The following is a 17403-nucleotide window of genomic DNA, read 5'->3' as shown; positions in this document are numbered from 1 at the left end:
AAGGATATCTACTCGATATAAAGCAATATTTATTAATACTTATTTTGACTCAAACTCTTAACTAAATGAATATAGAAAAAATATGCCGGTTTAAGAAAGTTTTAGATAGATATTTGCAATCATCCAGAACAAAAAGTTTTATCAAAATTAAACTTTTTTAGGTTTATTGGACGTTTTCAAAAAACTGCAAAAAAAATCATTTCTGACACCCCTAGGCTTAGTACGTCAATATAATTCACCAAAACCATACTGCAGTCCTTCAATTATCATACAGGGAAATTTTCATCTTTCTAAACATCCCAACGAATGATTTGACAGGTTCTTTGCAGTTTAAAATTTTTATATTTCATGAAAAAATAATAGGTCAAACAATCATCACAGTTAATTTAAATGATCAACAAATATTTCAAAAATGACTTATATAGTTCAAATGAGCAAAAAAAGTTCAAATGCGCAAAAAAAATTCAAAAATGACTTATATAGTTCAAATGAGCAAAAAAAGTTCAAATGCGCAAAAAAAAATTGTTCAAATGAGCAAAAAAAATAGTTCAAATGAGCAAACAATAGTTCAAATGAGCAAAAAATAGTTCAAATGAGCAAAAAATAGTTCAAATGAGCAAAAAATAGTTCAAATGAGCAAAAAAATAGATCAAATGAGCAAAAAAAATAGATCAAATGAGCAAAAAAATGTTGTGACAGAGTATTACCCATCCCTGACTTTCCATTAGATTGAAGTGAATGTTGTGTTTTATTTTCTAATAGCTAAAGTACCTGCAGCGTTGCCCGTGGATATTTTAAAAAATTGAATTTTGATCAAAAACATTTAAATTTTTAAGAACATTTTTCGAATTATTAGAAGTGCCCAGCGGCCGGTATTGCCTGTGAAATAAAAAAAAATTTCGAATTTAGAACTAAAATTTCATTTTTTACGTTACCCCATTGTATTCCCTCAAAAAAGTTAAACCCATTCGGGTTAGCCCTTTGGCCAGATATAGCTAACAAATAAACATGCAAATATATATTTTAGCCAAGAGTTTTATTATACAGATCTCTTATACCTCTTCATGTCCTTTATGTCTCTGCTCTGACTGCTGTAGTTCTTGTGCTTGCTTTAATTCAGCTTTTGTCATATAATCACTTTCATATCTTTCCTGAACAAATAGTTTAATTATCAACTAGCTGGGCAAAATTATGTGACTGGAAAATTAACGTGAAATTTTGTTAACCAAGGTAAATTTCCAATCAATTTCTATTAGTTCACTGAGGAAGGCGTGGCTGCTCTCAGGGTTTTGGAATTGCTCCCAGGGTTTTGGAGTGCTCCCAGGGGTTTGGAGTAAAACGTGAAAATTTATCCGATCTTTCCAATCAATTTTTATTAGTTCACTAAACAATCTTTATAAAAAAAAACAACGAAAAGTTTAAAAAATTCGGATTTTAAAATTTCTCAGCTGCCAGTAAATCAATATAATCTGAAGAAGCACAAGCAACCTCCACTAAAGTCTGAAGATCATCAAAAATTTTTACAAGAATTCTGCATACATACAGGGTAAGTAAAAAACAGGGACAATCAATGTTTTAGACAAAAATTCCTATGTTTTGTTTAGATTTTAGGCATAAAAAAATATTTTTGGAACATTACAAAAATCCTCGAAAACAATTTTTTTTTGAAAAAATTAAATTTTTTAAAATATTGTTGGGATGCTTACTCTATTGTTTTTCGAAAATTTGATAAAATTTCATTTAAAATTCATTAAAAAATTCGCAAAAATTTCGAGTAGTTCTTACTTAAAAAATACAAATAATATAGGCTGACATTTTTGTTGTATCTCACTCAATTTTGTATTAATATTTATGAAATTTTGGAAACAATAGAATAAACATTTACCCAACAATTTTTAAGAAACATTATTTTTTTATAATTTGGTTTCGCGGGGGTTTTTTTATGTTCCAAAAATATTCAATTTTTTTATCACATTTCATAACATTTACGAACAAACCAAACATTTTAAAAATATTGTCCAACACGATAATTCCTTTTTTTCCTCACCCTCTGTATAAATTTATTCATAAAAATATATTGACGAGGGAGGATTAAAAGACCAATTGTCACATATCATTTAAAACTATCCTTGATGAACAATTTAACGAAACTTAATTAAATCACCTCTGTCAGAAATAATGTGGATAACAAACGATAGAACATATTCTCAAGAGTTGTATAGTATTAAGTGTTCCTTGTTTTAGATCGAAAATATGAACTTTATTCCAATTTTCTTAATTCGTTATAAATGGGAGGTTTAGATCAACAATGTAGAACTATGCGCATTGAAAATATAAAAAAGAACATACATATACTATATAGGGCTACACAAAGTATGATTAAGCTAGTAAAAAAAGGCAACGGCCAGAGGCCAAATTTAAAGAATTTGAGCCACCACTTAAATTTGAGACGCGGCTCAAATATGGTTGATTCCACTTAAACTTGTATTCAATGTTTCAAGATTTAAGCCGGCGCTGCGGCGAAGACGACCTAAAACTACAACCTGAAAGGAAGATGAGGGTGGTTTCAGCTGTTGCGACCCACGTGTCAATTGTCCACGTGTTAACTGCATGCGGGAACCTGCTGGGGGAGGTGTGGAGACTAGCGTTGCTTTTGGTATATTGTACCCGCTTCCCTATAGAAGAGTTATAAGTAGAATATATGGGCATTGTTTTGAGGTCTGTGTTGAAACATTCAAAGTATTTTGACTTTAAAAGTGCTCCCCAAGAATTTAAGATGATTATAATGTCTTAGAGTTTTATGCTCGTATAAATTTTTTACTAAGCAAAATACTTCTTAAAAAATATTTTCAATTTTGTTTTTATTTAAGTTGAAAAAAAACTTCAAGAAATATTCTAAATCATTTTCAGGAAATCTAGAAGAAATTGAAATTTTTCAGCACTGTGCTATAATATACAGCTAATTAAGCATGATGATTAATACTTTACAGTAGGTTTTTAATGAAATTCACCATAAAGTGACCACGAGTAATAAAGTACACAATAATAATTTATAAACAGTAAAAATAATTTTATTTACCATAAAGCTATTTCTGATTCCATCAGCTGCATTTAAGGATGTTGGTTTGTGCGGACTACGGAGCCCAGATTTGTTGAGTGTCGCATAGCTTGGATCCATCCGAAACGGGATCTGAAATAATTCTTAATAATTTAGATTTTTGTAAAAGGTTTTCGAAAGAAATTGAGTCTTTGCCACAAACTCTAATGTCGTAGATCTGATTTAATTCAAACTATGAATTCTATTAGATTAAATAATCTAAGTTTAAAATATTAGAGGTTTACACCATCATCAAGTTGAAAAAACACAGGGATTACAAATCAGACTTTGTGACAAAAACTCAATTCCTTTGTGTTGGTAACTAGAGATGAGCATCGTTTTTTATGAACAAACAAAATTGTTGAGAACGAAAGAAATTTTTCTTGTATCATTGTGTTGCTCAGAAAAAAATGATTAACTTGGATCATTCAGAGAAATGAAAAAAAATATTCTTTAAAAAACGAATGAAAAAAACAAACACTAACAATTCAAAATCATTTGAACAAACTTGAAAAACTTTTTTTTACGAACTTAAGAATTTTCAAAATATAAAAAAATGTTGGTTTTCATTTACTAACTTTTAATAAATTATTGTTTTTTTTCTATTCAAACGTTTTTCTAACATTGAACGAACGATTTTCCTGAATGTTCAATAAGTGAGAAAATGAACAAAATAAATGAAAAATGAATAAAATGAAAACAAACCAAATCAATTGTTTTCTAGACGATTGAAAATAAACGAATAAAATGGGTCGTTCACAAACGATGAACGACCAACATGAAAAAAGTGGAAAACGCCCATCCTTAATGAACAGTGAACACCCCCTACTTTTAGATGATAAAATCTCTGACCTGGGTAAGATGAGACAAGTTTCTAGGAGTTGACGGTTGTTTAGCGTGAAGTGCATTAGTGTTTTCATAGATAGGTGGATGCCCGTGCACTTTTCAAAATAATTTTTTTATTTTATAGATTTTGATGTTTAAGTTTCCGAAAATGTGTGTTAATACAAAATTAGATAAATAAAATCAAAACGTTGTTAATTCAATATTTACTTAAATTTTATTAAAATAATAAAATTATTTTCCCTGCTCTAGGTATTTGGGCTTGAAATGGTGTAGAGTGTTGAAAAGACGGCTTAGCTTCCATGCTAAAATTGGGCTTTGGAGGAAATTCATTTAGATGATTCGAGGGAAATGCATTCAGAGGATAATTGAAGTCCATGTAGGGGGGCTTCTTTCGTCTCAGCTGTTCCCTGTATCTAGGTCAGTTCACTGTTAGAAGAAAAACCTAACTTTTTTTTTCGTAATATCAAACTTCCCAGAAGCATTTTGAAAATGTAAACATTTTATTCAAAATTATGAACATTTTGTTCAAAAATAATGAACATTTTGCTCAAAGAAATGAACCTTTTGCTCATCATTATGTACATTTTATCAAAATAATAAAAATTTGGGATATCTCTCAAATTCTTACACCCCTAACATTAAAATCCATTACAAAAAGTTCATAAATCCTAACAAAAAGTTTATAATTCCTTACAAAAAGTTCATATTTACAACAAAACGTTCATAATTTCTAACAAAAACTTCATAACTCCTAACAAACAGTTCATAATTTATAATAAAAAGTTCATAATTTCAAAAAAAAAATTATAATTTCTAACAAAACGTTTATAATTCATAACAAAAAGTGTATAACTCCTAACAAAAAGTTTATACTTCCTTGCAAAAAGTTCATTATTCATAACAAAAAGTTCATAATTCATAGCATAAAGGTCATAATTCATGACTAAACGTTTATAATTCCTAGTAAAAAGTTCATAATTCATAAACAAAAGTTAATAACTCATATCAAAAAGTTCATAATTCATAACAAATTGTTCATAATTCTTTTCAAAAATTATATGGTAGGCCCAGGGTTACCGAAAAAAGTCTCATGGGACTGTGGTCGATATACCCAGGGACCCAATTCGGTTAAAGCAGTGAAATAATCAGAAGATAAAGCATGAGACATGTTATACACTCTTCATTATACAAAGATTTAATGGGTACCGTTGTCAAACTACAAGGTCGTCCTTAAATTATCATCCTTTGTGGGCAACCCTGTATTTGAAAACATTAACAAAAAATAAATACTAAGATCAAAGATGTTTAAAATGGATTTTTTTCTTGAATTTCACATTTACTAAATTTACCTTCGGGACAGTTTTTGGTGAATATTGATACGCAGGAGGAGACCGAAGACGACAACTATGAGAAGGAGAAGGAACAATGCCGCGCCACCAATTCCATAGACAAATGGCGGAACCATCCCATTGTCGAAATATCCAGTTGAATTTCCTTGAAATAAACCTAATTTAAAGATTTCTAACATTCTCTTAAAAGTAATGCTTTCAGTAAAAGATTAAGCTTTGGATTTAATCCAGTTTTTGTCTTTAAGGCACAGAACTCACGCAGACGTACTTGATAGAGCGTCATCTTAAAACATGTTCAATGCTGACAATTTTCTTTATTGTCTCTGAAGCATAAATTTAAGATAGAAACGACAATCAGTTAAAATAATCAGTTTCTAGATCGGAAAATAAAGAAAGGATTAAAGTGTACAAAGACATGCCACACTACAAAAGTAAAATTTAACTGTCCCTTTAAGAAAGATAAAAAACAAAAATTTAAAATTTAGAATTAAATTCAAAAATTTAAAAATTTAGTAAAAAACGAATATACAAAAAGTAAAGTAAATATTTTTTAAATTAGTCTCGAACATGAAGTTTAATTTTTTATTATCATTATAAATTTTGCAATGTGGTCTGAAAATAAAAATATACCTTCTCCATTTCCATTCCCTTTGCCAAGCAGAGGAAACTAAATAAAAAGGATTAAACTGTTCTTTTTTTTGTCCAATGACTAATGGCTACCATGGCGCTTGGCACATTTAACAATTAGAATATTTTTTTAAGTATTACTGGAAAATCTCGTAGGTTTCCCAATAATTTTCCTAAAGAAGTGAGGGGACTCGCAAAAAATCCTATATCTTTGCAATTTCATCATTGATGTCGTAGACCTTAATTATTTTTCAAATCATAAATTGTTGCGGATATGTTCAATTCAATAATTGGTATTAAGAAATAATTTGAGCAGAATAAAAAACCTTCCTCAGTTTGTTGCATGGTTGAACTGACCGTGTGAGGAGTGGTTCCAACTATAGCGGGGGGTCGGGTGTAGAATGTTGGGAAAAAATCGGAAAACTTTGGATTTGGAGTTGTTGCAGTCCTTTTTTTACTTGTAGACTCAGTTAATAGAGTCGTAGGAACTAATGTAGTAAGGTCTGAAGGATCCAGAGTTGAAATATCTAATGGGGTTGGAGTTGTGGTAATGTTAAGGGATGGATTTGGAGGTATGGTAATGTTAAGGGATGGATTTGGAGTTGTGGTAATGTTGAGAGAAAGGTTTGGAGTTGTGGTAATGTTAAGGGAGGAATTTGGAGTTGTGGTAATGTTAAGGGATGGATTTGGAGTTGTGGTAACGTTGAGGGAAGAATTTGGAGTTGTGGTAATGTTGGGAGAAAGAGTGAAAGTGGAGTTCAGAACTGATGTCACTTCTTGAGAAATAATGGTGGTCATCTTAGTAGTTGTATCGATAACTGAAATATTTAAATATTGGGTTAGAAGTCGTCTTCACAGACCGAGCTAGTGCAGAAAGTCCCATAAAGCTAGTGACATAGATAGCGTAAGAAATAAAAATGTCTCAAACATTTCTTTCATTTTTAGCATTTTGTTATTTTCCTAAAGAGTTTGTGGGATGGAAACTTTAATACTTCGTCTGTGCAAATATTAAAAGATATCTTTGGTTTTCTATTTGAAAATTAATAATTCTCAAAAATGGGTTCTTTAAAAACAGAGATTCTTTTTGACATTAAAGGGGTATATGCTGAAAACTAATTTACTTAGGAGTTGATTGAAACCCTTGCCAGTTCTATCTGATGTTCCTGTCTTGAGAAATTGATATAAAACTGTGTCAAATTTATGCCAAAATTGTGTATAGAAATAGTAGGTTTAATCATATGTAGCAAATACGCAACCAATCTGAAAACAACTATATACCAGAGGAGCCTAAGTAACTTAGGTTTGCTCCTATCATTATTTGAATTTAATAATTTTTTCATTTTTGATAGATTTAATTGATTAATAATTATTATATTGTAATTTGATTCTCTATGAAAGTTAAGAATGCTCAAGAAATATGAGGAAAATCCGGGAAAAGGAAAATTGTACATCATATCAATTATGTCTATTAAAATTGAAAAATAAAAATTGTAAAATTATAAAAAGAGTTACGTAGGCTCCTCTGGGAAATCGTCGTTTTCAGATTGGCTGCTTATTGGCTAAAATGATCTGTTAAATCCTATTATTTTTATACAAAATTCGGGATATACTGATTTTGGTATAAATATGGCACAGTTTTCTTTATCAATTTCTCGAGACAGGAACATCAGATAATTGTTTTATATGTATCGTTCAACGCCCCCGAGATTCTCAGGTTTCAGCCTATATCCCCTTTAATTTTTCCTTTAAAGTCCATTTAAGTCAACACTCCATACAACCGTGGTATATGAAGACGACTGTTATACACAAGTTATAATTATATGTAGTTCATTGAACATGAAACATAGCAATTGTGCAGTGTACACAGAGTCATTTCAGAAATAAGATTACTTCCCAGTGGTAAGCTATTTGCTTGAACAACATAAAATACAGATAAGATTGCTGAAAAGAACCGTAAGCATAATTTCAAGTAACCATCCATTGATATATGGGCATGTCCGACTCACAGCGATATCCTGAAAATCATTGTCAAATCAAACATGATTTATATAACCATGTATTTTTTTTTTTTTTTTAAGCCTGTTTGCTTTCATTTCTGATTTCTCTGCAAAACTGACTTAAGCATTTCTTTCTTTAGAAACAATGGAAAAATTATCAGAAATAAGCACTTTTAAAGCGACGTTATTCCCCACTTATTGATTAGATTGAGGTTTCAAGAGAGACTCGGACCACGCTTTTAAATGGTGGGTCATTTAAAATTACGACATGCGGTCCCTTTACATGGCGCCGTTCTATTTCACGCTTACATGGCTCCCACTTTATGTTCTATGTTTAAAATCTATGTTTAAAAACGAACAATACCTTGCAAGGTGGTCATTTTATCTCTGAAAACAAATTGAATAATTTAAATAATTTATTAATATTTTTTTCGTATTTTGTACAGATACAAAAATATATCTTATAAAGAAAAGAATATGTCCGATTAATGAGAAACGTTTTGTCTATTACAGGGTTATCTATATTAATAAAGTTGTAATCTCTGTTTGTCCGTTCATAACTCAGGAACACTTCGACCGATTTTGTCTCAAACTTTGGTGGGTGAAATCGGAAGAGCCAAGAGAATTTTCTTAACTTGACTTTAACCCTATTCCTACTGGGGGAGGGGAGGGCAGTTTGACCCCCCTCCCCCTGTAGTTTTTTTTTCATAACTCAAAAAGTCTGAGTCTCTTAAAATTTTCCTAAATACCCATAGACCTCCCTATAGGACTAAAACGGGGCTATTATCCTAACTTTCTGAGACCTCAGGCACACTGCCTAATTTTATAGCTTGACATCTTGGATTTAGAAGGCTTTCTCGAAGATGTTAATTTATTATGGCATTATTTACGCCTATAATATGACATAATATCACTGTATTCTCGGTACACTAAACCCAATCACTGGCCGTCGATCAATCCAGTTGAAAATATTCATGAGCTAGATAAATTTGCTTACAATGGATTATTGTTTAAACCTCACTTCGATTATTCTTCTTAATTCTGACTCAACTTTACCCTACTTTACTTAATAAGCATGGGCGTATATATAAAAAATTATTTTTAAAAAATATTAATGATAAAAATATTTCATAATTTTGAATATAAAATATTTTGAATATAAAATATCTCTGATGCACCCTTCTCCCATTCTGAGCCTTCCCCCCCCTTACCTCCCCCTAGAAAGCTCTTATGCCATATATTGTAATCATTTTGATATAGAGAATTTACAGGCATCGACAATTTTATGTATTTTTTATTTAATTTTAAGTATTATTATATTGATGACTGGTCAATACTATTCAACACATAAATGACATGGCATTACTTTACTTAAAAACAAATCATGAACTTTAATATTCTTTTTTCAAAAGCCGGACGACCAGAGAAACTGCACATTTTACATGTGGTGTTCCACGAAACATGCCAGTTGGTAAATAGTTATAAATGTCTTCTTTCATTATTTGTTAAGTTGTTTGATACCAAAGAGAATAATAAAAAATATTATATGGCATTCAAAAAATAGTAAATTTTGATTTCAAAGTAAAACATTTTTGGGTGAAAAATTGTGTTAGCGAAATAAACTGCGAAAAGTCTTTAATATAGAATACAGTATATGGAAGAAGACATTCAAAACTAGATAATGAATTATAAAGAAGGACTATAGATAATGAATTATAAAGAAGGACTAGATAATGAATTATAAAAAAGGACTATAGATAATGAATTATAAAGAAGGACTATAGATAATGAATTATAAAAAAGGACTAGATAATGAATTATAAAAAATGACTATAGATAATGAATTATAAAGGACTAGATAATGAATTATAAAGAAGGAATATAGATAATGAATTATAAAAAAGGACTATAGATACTGAATTATAAAGAANGATTGCTGTGGCTGTATGGAGAGATCAACAGAAAACCTGGTCGGTACAGTACAAATTTCACCCCTTACCCCAGCTGTGAGGGATCAACAGGCGGGAGTGATCGCAGCCCTACCAGTGCAGCCAGGACGTGCCAGTACGGCAGCGGTGCAGAGCAATCTTATATCTCTCCAGCTATCGGTCAGTCAACAAGGAACACAAGGAGGCGTAACAGGTCATGGAGTGGCTCTCTGTTTCATACAGGTTTAATGCTTTTGTTCATGTTCATCTCTATCACAGCTACAGAGGGGTTTAAGGATTGGAGCGAAATAACTCCTCAGATGTATACACCCGACTGCAACCCCCATCCACAGATGCCTATCTACATGATGTCAGGAAAGTTGCTGTTTCCTTCCTGTGCAATAGAGTGGAACTTAATCAGAGACCAAAGAGTCTGCAATATAAGGAAGGGATATGTTCACAAGGCCAGAGATACAAATCGAGTGGGAGTCTGTCTTCAGGGAAAGTTATCAATACTAGAGGATCTACACCAAGGAGTCTGTAATATCATGGAGAGATATGTTCGCCAGGTCCTCGATGCAAATCTAGCTGTAGTCTGCCTTCAGGGAAAGTTGGCAATACTAGAGGATCTACACCACCAGCCCAACGTGAGAGGGCTAAGAGCTAGATGTGCCCACCAACAACAGCCTGGGGTTAAAGGTTACGATGTTGCGCTGCAACTCCTTGATGTTATTAAGTCCGTACCCGGAGCTGGATATGTTCGTAGAGATAAACCAGGGATTATAGATTACGATGTTGCTCATCGGCTTGTTGATATCTCCAATGCTGCTGTTTTAGAGCCAGGGTAGTTCAAGGTTAGACCCGGGGCTGAGCCAAATTCATCTGTCCATCTATATCTACCACTACATCTACATCTACATCTACATGGAGATCTATTATGTCGAGATATTGTTAGCCAACAAACCATAACTCTCAACACCGTTCCCCTGGGGATTTGTAATATTTTCTGTTGTTATGCTATCACGATCCTTATGATCTATGTTAGTAATATATCTTATCTATTTAAATGTTGACCCTGACTGGCCATTACGGTCAGTTGGATTTTACCTGTATATAAAATAAATTAGTAATAGATTAACCTTTGTGTTATACGGACGAATACAGAGCCTTGAGTTTTGGCTAGAGATTGAGAGCCTTGAGTTTTGGCTAGAGATAGAGTCAGTGAGACTAGAATTAGACTTTGATTAGAGTAATCTCGGGACCTAGATTTATTACAAAAGTCGTGGCAGCGGTGGGATAACCTAAGACCCAGATCTAGATGCTGAGACTCCAAAAGTATTCCGGAAAAAGAGTAAAGTGAAAACCTGGTTGAACGGACTAGCCAGAGAAGTTTTAACAGGCGAGGATTTGCCTGTGCGTTGATCAAGTGTGGCTACAGGAAATACAGTGGCTACTTTTCAAGGGTATCCAAGTTTACCCAGTGACGATTCTGGATCGGAAGTAGAGATGGAGGGACCATCTCATCCAGCCATAGATGGCATGGCGGAGATAAGACAGCAGTTTCAGATGCTCCAAGCCCAGCTGACGGAGACTAAGGAGAAATTGGCGGAACAGAAAGATAAGGAGAAATCATTCGCCCAGACATGGCAAGAGTCAGCTACACCAGAGACACAGGATCCTATCGGAAGAGTAGTTGCAATACTAGACCGCCCTAAGGTGGAAGATGCTCAAGAAGTTTACGTATCCTATCAGAAGGTGGAGAAGGCAGCTGGCAGAGGAGATAGGCAGACGTTAAGAGATCTGAGCAGGGCGGAGGCGGAGTATAAGAAGAGACTGTTGGATTTTAGCTGCAGAGCCCCAACCTACGATGGTAACCCTAGTAAAGTGTTTGACTGGTGTGGTGAATTAGAGAAACATTTGTCAAGATTTGAATGTGAAACGATACCTAATGAGGCCATCAAAAAGATGCTGCTAGACTGTATCACAGGAAAAGCACAGTCCGAGATAGTATTGTTGAAACCTGATGGACTAGCTTTCGACAATTACGAAATTGGTGATTTCTTCCAAGAGTTATTAAAGAAGTTCACTCACGAGAAGGATGAGGAGGGCAGGAAGATGGAATATTTGCAAAGGAGACAGGCAAGAAATGAAGATGCTCGTCAGTATTACTGGACAAGCTACGGTTATTCATGCAAGCCTACCCCCCAGCCAGGAGGAGTTTAGTCGAGTTCAAGACTAATATGGTGGTAGGATTATACAACGCTGAACTGAGGAAAACTTGCTTGATGTTTATGCCTAAAGATATTAAGCATGAACTGGAGATTAAAGCAGTTCTGGACCACCAACTAGTAAACCTGAGGACTTATAATATGGACCCCAGGGCCCCAGCTCAGGATATGGCAGGCTTACAGAGCACCTATGGGTATGATAGGAGCGAGATAAACAAGGCCAACGAGGTGTTGAAGACGGGGCAGGTGCCCATGGACATCAACGCCATGCCAGGACTGGTGGAGGACGTGTCAGATGCTGAAGAATTGGATGCTGAGAGCGGGATAAATGCCCTGCAGGGCAGAGATGTGTGCTATTTTTGCAAGAAACTTTGTCACCAGAAGAGGAATTGCAGGAAGTTTGATGAATGGAAGAGGAAGAATCCTAACAGGAAGTACGGAAGTGACACTCATAAGGCTAATTCCCGCCCCTCAAATTCATGTTACAACTGTGGGAAAGAGGGTCATATTTCACAGGAATGTAGAGGAGAACGGAGAAACCAGGGAAGGAGAGAGAATGGCGGATATGGAGGCGGACAAACGGCGGATATGGCCAAATCTTTGGCAGCAGTGCAGGAAGTTCTGAAGAAACTGGTTCCAGAGGTGGTTTTTCCCTAGGGAGTTGCAATGACGGACAGTCGTCAGCTCCTAGGATTGCAGAAAATAATGATTTGAATATAGTTAATAATCGTTTAATAAACATTTCTGTTAATCCAAATGTCCATGAATCTTGTGAATTAGTACCGGAAGTGAGAGAGGATAAAGTTAGAACGGAAGTCATAGATAATATAGACAATGTTAAGAAGGTATCTAATGATTTTAACCCGGAAGTGAGAGGTAGTTTGAGACCTAACGGACATAAAGATCTTGAACTAAGAGAATGGGAGAGGAATATTCTCATGCATCTGAACAATGTTAATTTAGTCGAGAAAGACGACCGTAAAACCTCATATGTGAAATTCAAGTTATTTAAACTAGATATATACGGGTTAGCCTTAGTAGACACAGGCAATTTAGTGAAAGGTACTTTAGTGTCAAGTGAATTCTGGAAGACGATAGGGGGGGAAATGCTAGAGGAAAGTAACACTAGCGTGCATACAGCGGAGAAAGGTGAGAAAGGATTGAGAGTATTAGGGAAAGGCGAAAGAATTAAGTTTTACTTGGATGGCCTGGATCGTAGATTTGAAGTAGAACTGATTGTGATAGAAGGCCTGAATCATGCAGTGAATTTTGGTATAGAGTTTTTTTGACAGCAGGAAGTGTCAATATCCTGTACGGAGAAGGAAGTGAAACTAGTTACCGGAAGTAAGGGTCAGGAAAGGTTAACAAGACTGTGCAGTGCTTATGGGAAACCTTTCCCTTTCATGAGTAAGGGCAGAAGAGTGGATAAGGAAGCCAAGAATTATGTACAAGTACTTCCGTCTGTGTGGAAAGCAGAGAGAAGGGAACGGGAAGTAAACAACATTAGTCCAGTGGAGGAAGTATTAGAGAGGAAGTTATGGTCTGCTGAGAAGATAAGTATCCCTGCTGGAAGTGCAAAATTAGTCAAGGTGAGAACAGAAGGTAATTGTAAGGGTGCTGGGGTTGTAGAATCGTTGCCTTTAGAAGATCAAGAAAAGGGGAGAAAAGTCCTACTTCCGGAAAATGCATATGACCTGTCAGAAAGTGTGCAAGCAGTGTATGTGGAGAACCATGCAGAGGAGTGTGTAGAGTTGTGTGCGGGCCAGAAGCTGGGAACAATACATAGTATGTGCATAGATAAACAGGCCTGGATTAAGGAGGAGTTAAGGGGAAGTACGGCACAGGATTTAGACGAAGAGGAAGTGTGTAACTCGCAGGAATCCATCAATTCATTGCAAGAATCCGATTTTCCAACAGAAGAGAGTAGAAGGAAGTTTATCAAAGATAGTTTCAAGATAGATGAGAATGAGATTCTGAACAGAGATGCAAAGCTGAAAGAGGAAGTGATCAAACTTTTCTTGGAAAACTTTTCTACCTTCACCCTAATCATTATGTCAAAACAGATTTACTGGAGCTGCGGATAGAATTACAACCAGGGGCAGTACCTAAGAGATCTAAGGTGAGGCCATTGAACCCTGACCAGCATGCTAACTTGAAGGAACAATTGGATGAGTGGATCCAACAGGGGGTTATAGAACCTGCAAATAGTCCCTGGGCATCGCCACTAGTTCCTGTGAAGAAAAAGGATGGGAGAACGAGACTGACCTGAGGCAGCTTAATGACGTCACGATCAAGGATGCTTATCCCCTGACAAATATACAGGAAAATCTACAAAAGTTGAAGGGTGCAAAAATCTTCACTTCAATCTCCGCCTGTGGGGCATATCACGCTATACAGATAGAAGAGGGGAGCAGAGATTGTACAGCTTTTATTAGTCCTTTTGGTACATTTAGTTACATAAGGATGCCCTTTGGACTGTCAAACGCGGGAAGCGTTTACAGCCAGATGTTGGACCTGGCCCTGGCACACTTACCTGTGGAGTACTGGTTATCATATTTAAACAACATCCTGGTGTATTCCATGGACCACTTGAAGCATCTGAAGAGTATTGTGGAGGCTCATACGAAGGCAGGGATCAAGATTCAACCTAAGAAGACCAAGATATTTCAGACAGAAACCGAATATTTGGGGCATAAAGTGAGTCAAGGCAGAGTACAGATGTTGGATCAATATGTGAAAGATATACAGAGCTGGCCACGTCCCACTTGTTGCAAGGAAATGTCGTCATTCCTGGGATTCACAGGTTATTACAGAGGTTTTATTCCCAGGTACTCGGCTTTGATCAACAAGATGAACAGTCTTAAGAAGGCGGAGAAATTTGTCTGGACATAAGATATGGAGAAGGATTTTTTGGAGTTTAAGGCGGAGTTTTCAGCAGGGGGGATACAAGCTTACCCAGATTTTGATTCAGATGAACCTTTTATTCTCACTACGGACTGGTCGTCTCTAAATATTGCAGGAGTTCTGTCTCAGAAACAAGATGGAGTTGAGAGGTTTCTGGGCTGTGGGGGGCGGAAATATAATCGTTACGAAAGACACTATTCCAGCGCCAAGGGCGAACTCCTTGCCCTGGTAAAGTGCATGAAGAAGTGGGAACTTATTTTGAAGTACCAGCCCCCCTTCCTAGTCTACACAGATGCTGCTAGTTTGAAGTTTATCGTGAACCTGAAATCAGAAGAAACTATTTTTCAACATTGGTATGCAGAACTGGCTCAATTCGAGTTCATTGTGATACATAAGAAAGGAAGTGAAAATGTTAATGCAGATGCCTTGTCCAGAGCCAAACATTTAGATGAGCCAACTGCAGAAGAAAACGAAGAATATCAAGAAGCAAACGAAGTGGGAGAGATGAAGATTACTTTTGCATCGGAACTGGAGGGTAACCCGTTGGAAATAGGAAGAGAGAGGCGGAAGTTTGCCGGATAACCGCCTACTATTCACAACCTGAGTAACGAGACAAGATTCAAAATAATAGAGGGAAACAAACTGAGGAAGTTACAGTAAGAGGATGAAGTCTGGAAGGAAGTGATTAAGTGGATAGTGGATGGTAAAGTACCCAAGATGCAGGAAGTAAGGGGAGGAGTACAGGAAGTGATATCAGTGAGGCAGATATTCAATCCTACCTTGTTTGTGCTGCATAATGGAATCTTATGTTATAACCGTCACACAGATCCAGCCAAGCCATATGATGCATTACATGTTTGTGTACAAACAGTGAAGTTAGAGGAAGTGTTCAAGATTTGTCACAAGGGCGTGGCATGGGGACATAGAGGCGTGGCCGGTACGTTGGACAAGTTTCAGCGAACATTCTTTGCAATGTCTGCACGTGAGAAAATCCGTAGGCTGGTAGATCGGTGTAACACCTGTTTAGCTAAGGAAAGGAGTATTCAAGCCAAGAGAGGGCCTCATGTGCCTAGAACAGTGGGAAATGTTGGAGAGAAAGTATTCATAGATTTAGTTTCAATGTCGGAGACTGTGAGAAAGAATCGTTATATGCTGACAGTACAGGATGGATTTACAAGATTTGCTAGTGCATATCCTATTTGTAATAAGGAGGCAGGCACTGTGGCTAGAGTATTGATACGTGAACATTTCAGCGTTTTTGGTCTGCCTAACCAAATTCACTCCGACAACGGAGCCGAATTTGTGAACAAGTTATGGGTTGAACTATTTAGTGAATTAAAGATTTTGCATACAAGAACCCCCCTTATAACCCCTCCTCTAACATCATGGAACGATGGCATAGAACAATAGTGAGTATTCTGAGGACTATGGGCATGGAGATGCAAAACGAATGGGACCTAGGTGTAAAAGCGGCTTGTCTGGCCTATAACACTACGGTGCATAATAGTACAGGCCAGACATCGTTCTTTGCAACCTTTGGAAGGGAAGCCATAGTTCCCATCCATTGGGTTTACCCAATACCCAAACCAGATGCAGAGAAGGATGTAACTGCCTGGACGGAGACTATACAAGAGAGATTTCAAACTGCTTATGCGGGAATGAGAGATAAACAAAAGCAGACAATACGAAGGAACGTGCAGTATTATAAGCCAATCCTGAAGCAGTTCAACATAGGCCAATGGGTATGGATCTTTGACCCTAGAATAATTCCAGGCAGTTGTGATAGACTCAGGTTATACTGGGCGGGGCCCTACAAGATTATATGGTTGATGGCCCCAGTGTTGGCGGAGGTTATTGCAGTGTTTGAACAAGGTAAACCAAGGATAGTTAGCTTGGACATTCTTAAGGAATTTCGAGGGGAGAACAATGGACACAGCTTACCCAGTGACCCCCCACACCCCTCGTTTCAAGGAGGGGATGAGATTACAGAAATTCCGAGCTGGAGTTAGAGAGACCGATAACAGAAGAGATTAAGGGACAAGAGAGACAGCTGGTCAGAAGAGAACGAGACCCAGGTGACAGGAGAGATACAGCTGGTCAGACTGAACCACAGGGGATTAGACAGACCGACCGAAAGACCCAGATAACATCCAGCTGTGAAGAGGGAGGGAGGGGAACCCACCCCACTCTAGATTTAGATGGAGAAGTTGATATGCAGGGTTAGGGGAATAAGGGGGCAGAGTACCCGCCCCTCCCCAGCCTGGAGAATACCGGAGAACCAACCCAGCCAACCCTACCCCAACCTTCTGATGTAGTGCCAGCCTACAGCCCAGAGAACGAGATAGATATGCAGGAGGGGNATCTATCTATCTATCTATCTATCTATCTATCTATCTATCTATCTATCTATCTATCTATCTATCTATC

The 17403-nt window shown here is 36.2% G+C and overlaps 2 protein-coding genes across 3 annotated transcripts; one reads left to right on the top strand and one right to left on the bottom strand.

Annotated features, from left to right (window-relative positions):
• Positions 1–1058: 1058 nt before the first annotated feature.
• On the bottom strand, positions 1059–8377 carry LOC111714076 (uncharacterized; the record flags this gene model as incomplete). Of its 2 annotated transcripts, none has more annotated exon segments than XM_023489108.1 (9): positions 1059–1151; positions 2544–2675; positions 3080–3190; positions 3950–4038; positions 4184–4356; positions 5293–5437; positions 5923–5959; positions 6250–6737; positions 8281–8377. In XM_023489108.1, coding segments are annotated over 9 exon segments (1284 nt in total), but the record flags the coding sequence as incomplete, so codon positions are not given.
• A 7316-nt stretch (positions 8378–15693) lies between these two features.
• On the top strand, positions 15694–16985 carry LOC111714071 (uncharacterized). Its single transcript, XM_023489089.1, has 2 exons — positions 15694–16192; positions 16318–16985. The coding sequence occupies exons 1-2, from the start codon at positions 15694–15696 to the stop codon at positions 16983–16985; spliced, it is 1167 nt and encodes a 388-aa protein (XP_023344857.1).
• Positions 16986–17403: the final 418 nt, after the last annotated feature.

Source organism: Eurytemora carolleeae, unplaced genomic scaffold (assembly GCF_000591075.1).
Source record: "Eurytemora carolleeae unplaced genomic scaffold, Eaff_2.0 scaffold881, whole genome shotgun sequence".
Taxonomy (NCBI): domain Eukaryota; kingdom Metazoa; phylum Arthropoda; class Copepoda; order Calanoida; family Temoridae; genus Eurytemora; species Eurytemora carolleeae.
The sequence above is the reverse complement of the archived record's forward strand: the minus strand, read 5'-3'. Positions and strand labels throughout refer to the sequence as shown.